Raw genomic sequence first — 5,825 nt, forward strand, 5'->3', positions numbered from 1 at the left:
TATAAATTTAATCATAAAGCATGGTTAAAAGAATGATCCTTGATATACAAATAATTCATAAATTCATGGAGAAAAATTGGGAAAAATACCTGTTCATTGATATTACTGTTGTAAATTATCAGTGTTATTGAACATGATGTTATATATGGCCATATAAGAGAAGAAGTAGATTATAAACCGCAAGTTTGTTATTGTACAGGTTGGGTTTTTTTTAGGACCACCTGAACTCACTGGATTTGGATTTTCGATTTGGATCTTCTTTCTCCTTGACGAAGGAGATGGCGAGCCGTCGTGGGACCAAGATATGGGATGAACCAAGAAGGAGCCCATGTTTCCTTCAACCTTCTGGAGAGGGTGCACCTGTGCGGTGGGCCCACTTAGTTTCATAACTTGATAAGGAGTGGAGAATTGACTGATTTGACTGTTATAACGGACCTGGGACTATATTGTGACTGACAGATTGACATTTATGCATGCGGGATGACAGTATAAACTCACAAACTTGAACTGAAGGATATAACAAAATCTGGATTACCCTTAAAGGGACAATTTTTTTCTTCAAAGAGAACTGTTCAAATGTGATGTTTGGATCATTTGTGTTGAATTGTTAAATAATAATTTTCCTATGTTACCCCACTGCTTAGTTCCAATTGTTTTCATTAACCTCTCCTTTTGAGCCTGGATACTGGTCCGAAGCCCCAACACATCCACCGGATGAGCAAGGGTTACATTTGCGACGGTGGCGCAGTGGTTTGCACCGTTGCCTCACAGCGAGAACATTACGGGTTTGGGCCCCACCTGGGACCTTTCTGTGTGGAGTTTGCATGTTCTCCCCGTGCTTGCGTGGGTTCTCTTCGGGTGTTCTGGTTTCCTCCCACAGTCCAAAGACATGCAGCTTAGGTTGATTGGTCTCTCTAAATTGCCCATAGGAGTGTGTGTGGTTGTGCGTCTATGTGTTAGCCCTGCGATGGATTGGCGACCTGTCCAGGGTGTACCCCGCCTTCGCCCGATTGCCAGCTAGGATTGGCTCCTGTGACCCTGTTCAGGGACTAAGCAGTAGAAAATTTGTTTGCAGAACACAATGGGGTGATTTCTAGTGCAATGTGCGCAAACCTGGCAACCCAACAGAAGGCATCGGACCAGCAAAAGGCACCTGAGGTTCCAGGTCTAATCCAAAAAGAAAATTAACTTTGGATTCAAGGATTATGTTGTCTATGACAGTAGTAAGAAGAGAACAGTGATATGCAAAACCTGCAGCACAAAAATCAGCAACATAGCATCTAACGTCATCTGTCACTACAAAACTAAAAAACAAAGTAAATACATGAATGTCTTTTCAGTTAATGTTAGCTAACTTATTGGTTGGTGAAACGTTAGCTAGAAAGTTTAAGCTGTTAGACTTGCCTTTGAATTGATTACGCATTTTATGGAGAAGAATTTCTGAAAGGCGTGCCTTTTATTTAACAGCTAAGGGCTAGTTTATAGCCTACGGATGCACAGATAATAAAAGGAGGTTTAGGAAAATATTTGACTTAAATGCATGATATTCCCGCAACTTTATCAGATCAATAGAGTTTTGTGTGACTTGCTTGACTTATAGTAGGGACTTGACCTGACTTGCTTGATTCTCACCACAGTTACTTGAAACTTGCTTGAGACTTGCACATGTGTGACTTACTCCTACCTCAGCTAATCAACATGTATAAGTTGTTTGTGTTTAGAACATAAACTCTATATACTTATTTATTTATTGTAATTATTAAATACACAATATAAATAAATAAAATATAATTGACTCCAAAATATATTTTTAGAATGATTTCATTTAGTTGACAGGTTTATTTACACCTGCATAAAAACTACAGGGTGGGTGAAAAGTAACTAGGGATTAAAGTAAATAGGATTTCATAGGATATTAAATAGAACACAGCATTTTTTGAAATAAAAAAAAAAACTCCTTTCAGATGAGAATGCTGATATCAGCTTGTCTTCCTCCAACACATACACAATATGGCCAAAAGTATGTGGACACCTCAGGCCACACACGTTATATACTTTTGGTGTTTTTAATTGCATTTTCTTCATTTCATATGAAATCCTATTCACTATTGTCTATTTAGAGACTGTTTTCATCATCACTCCAGTGATACTACAAGTTCTATAGCCAATTTCTAATCCCTAGTTACTTTTCACCCACCCTGTATAACATTTACATACCAGATTTACCAATACAAGATAATTACATCAAACCAAGGAAAAGAGCTGCCCTCATCCATGGGTAGGACGTGACACAACCCTTAATTATCAACCAGAGATGTGTGCCGCATCCTGTGGTTGAGGGCAGCTCTTTTCCTTGGTTTGATACATTTTTTCCCTTCATGAGCACCAGTAGTGTTTCAAAATACCAGAAGTGCCCGTTTTAGAATTGTTTTTCTTATAACAGATGGGGCCAAATGTATACACACAAAAGCCATTCGTACGCCTGTCCCCCCTCATTAAACAATATATAAAAGAATCTACAAACAGAAAGTGCTCACCTCACGCGTACTTCAGACTATGCATACACAAGGTTTGGGTAAGTGAGATAGTGAGGTGAAAATATAAAATAAGGCAAGACATGAAATTAAACAAAACAGTCAACTTTAATATTTGATCTTGTTTCTTTTGCTTTTGACATCCTTATTCCTGTTTTCATTTGAGATTTTCTTGTAAATTATTCTGTAAACTGCTGATATCACTGTCATTAATTCATTTTCATTTAATGACGATTGGGATACCATCAGCCTACTGATAAGCCTTTACAGATGTGTGACTACATTTTTCTATTAATAACTGTAGCTGTGCACAACGGTTGTGCATAGGGACGGATGTTCTGGTGTTACTGGAGAACCCTGACAATGTGGCCGTAAGACAACTCCTAGTAAAGCTGATTGGAATGAGTTGCGATGCGTTCATCTGCTGTAGATAATGTAGGAGTTTGCCGGTCCTCCTCCTGCTGTGGAGCTCTTTTAGCTCTCGCTTACAATCCGACCACCCCACCCCTCAGTACTGATAGTCTCGGTTACTTTTTGCCAGTCAGCAACTTTTCCTTTGTTCATGATTCCTGAACTGAGACCACTAAACACATTTGTATAGTATCAATTCACAACAACAATTGTCTCAGGGCACTTTTCATAATCTGGTCTATGGTGTTTCCATGCAAATGATTGATTCTTCGTCTATTTATGGCCAAAGGTGGGAGTGGAAAAGAAGCTTGTGCATGATGATTCAGAATGATAAAACAAGCATACTTGTGGCTTTATAAATCTGGCATAAACAATATGTATACTTACTTCTGTCTTCGTGCTTACAAACAGTTTTATTCATAAATCTACAGTGACTTTCATGCATCTGAGCCCTGGGGTTTGTTTAGTCATGGTATGGTTTCTGCCTTTGAGTAAACAGAGTGGATTTTGAAATAGAAGTGTTTGTAATTGCATGCTACTAGACAATCAAGTAAACAGACTGCTTTGTTTTTGTTGTAATAATTAAGATGCAGACTGATATTCACTGCTATGCAGATGACTCCCGGCTCTATTTAGCTATTAATCCTAATGACCTGAGCTGCTTCACTCACATCAGTTTCAAATAAATGTCCTCCACCAGGAACAGGAAAAAACAGGGGTCCATAAGGTCAAACTGTACCTTCAACATTATTTCAGCTTGTCACATTTCCAATCAGCCTTAGCTTGACCTTCTTATTAAAATTGCAGCGGTCACTTATTACTTTAATGGTCTTTCCTGTCACTTCAGAACCTAAACCATCAAGAGCCATGCTGGTTTTGAATCTTGTCGAACATGTCAGCAACACCAGCTCTGGTCTGCTGGACTTCATTTGCTCTAACCCTATAACCACCTTTAAGATTTTTGAGAACCTGCGGAGTTCAGCTACAATTAAAATTTGGGAGATATTAGATAGCGTGCCTACTTGTCACTTCCTTTCTGGGCAGCGATGTGAAGTGGTAATAATCCAGTCTTTCCAGGTTTTTTGGTATCTGCGTTCAGGGAGAGGAGAAGCTCCACGATTTCCTCATGTCCATTTTTAGTAGCTTCATACAGAGCAGTGGCTCCATCAGCAGCCTGACTGTTGATGTCTGCGCCTGCAGGGAACAGGTAGGGGTTTAGAATTCAGCCAGAGGTTAACCAGAGCTCATTTCTTCCTTTTAAGACATTGCTAAACAAAGAGAAAATGACATCCCTCACTGGTTGCCCCAAATCCCTGAAAGACATTAGCAACAGTAGTCAGTGGTTATTAATACAGCAGCTGCACAGTGGTATGGTGTCAAACCTTGTTTTTGTTGTTTCAGGGTGTTATCACCAAACAACTTGTTTCTGTGGACAAAGATCCTCTGACTGAAATACTTTTGTTTCAACCAAAGGAACCAAGAACTAAATCTGGTTCCTGTAATATAGTACCAGGTCAAAAAAAAGATCCTGATCCTACAAAAGTGACATACACAGAGCACTGTAGCATCCTGATCATATGTGCTGTAGAATTGTTTTCTGCTCTTTATTCTGCACACTACTTCACTCCAGCTGTTCTGTCTTGTACTGTGTGTGTGTGTAAAACTGGTGTAAACATCAGGTCAGAGTATTTCTGGTAACTCCATCAGCCTAGGTGTATTTAGATTTACTGTAGTTTATAAAGACCAGTTAGTTTTCTGTGATCACCCTGAGGCTCAGCTCAGATGATACATGTTGGTGGCTAGCAGTAGCAGCTAACAGAAGCAGCAGTAGTTAGCAGTTTGCCATTAGCATCTAGCTGAAGCAGTAGCCTTAGAACAATTAGACCAATCGTCCTATCAGTTTACCATGTTTGAGGAGAAGGCGCAGGGCAGCAAGCTGCCCACACTGAGCTGCGCTAAACACTGGTGAGATGCCATATATGTTGGTAAGGTTGAGTTTGGCTCCAGCCTTCAGCAGCATCTCACAGATCTCCACATTGTTCCGAACCGCAGCTTCCTGCAGTGCGGTGCAACCCTGAATACAGTGAGTGTTCACCGCTGCTCCATGGTTCAACAACACCGCCACCATCTCAGCACTGTTCTTCTCACAGGCTGCAGACAAAGACTACAGAGTTTACGGACATGCCACCCAAACCACAGAAACACAGTTTATTAGAGAGACAGATCACCCAAACTACAGACACTTTGTCACTATCTCCTCAAGTTCCACTCTGCACCACCTTCACTAAAATGACTAGATTCCAAATTATTAAATTCTAGGGTTTGTACCCTATACTGATCATAGGAATTGATTGGCTGCTAGGTTCTGCTAGGTGCTAAAGTGTAGATCAGGTCAACAGTTAACCACTTCTTGAGACTGGAACTCCAATCAGCAGCTACCCTAACTTTAGGTGATTGGAACTTGAACTGACAGATCTCCTGAGTTTAGTGTCAAAATTTGGAATAGTAATAATAATAATAACTTTTAACTTTTGTATTCTATATTATGGTTTTACCTTATAAGGTTTTGATTTGATTTGATTTATTTATTCTTTCAAGCATATAAAACAGTTGATATAACAACACACATTTTTACACACAATCCAATATCAATTTGCTTATACCTAGTACATGCTTGAATGGAGTAGGAAGAAGTCAGACTTATCCAGTCCTACCCCATGACATCATCTTACCATCATTGGTTTACAAGCAGTATCTCTACATAAATAATTCTCTTCTACACCACACAAGTAATATACTAAAGAATTATAACAAGAATGTTAACATTCTTACATAATTACATTCTTAAATAATTATCTTCTACACCACACAAGTAATATA

The 5,825-nt window shown here is 39.3% G+C and overlaps 1 protein-coding gene across 1 annotated transcript in view; it reads right to left on the bottom strand.

Moving 5' to 3' along the window:
* The window catches only part of LOC109974436 (ankyrin repeat and SOCS box protein 2-like), a 21,588-nt gene that overhangs the window by 10,345 nt on the left and 5,418 nt on the right, over window positions 1–5,825 (bottom strand). Inside the window, 2 exon segments of the mRNA XM_020624626.1 lie at window positions 3,968–4,139; window positions 4,851–5,096. Coding sequence (XP_020480282.1) covers window positions 3,968–4,139; window positions 4,851–5,096 — 418 coding nt within the window.

The sequence above is a fragment of the Monopterus albus genome, unplaced genomic scaffold (genome assembly GCF_001952655.1).
Source record: "Monopterus albus unplaced genomic scaffold, M_albus_1.0 scaffold334.1, whole genome shotgun sequence".
In the NCBI taxonomy this organism is placed as follows: Eukaryota; Metazoa; Chordata; class Actinopteri; order Synbranchiformes; family Synbranchidae; genus Monopterus; species Monopterus albus.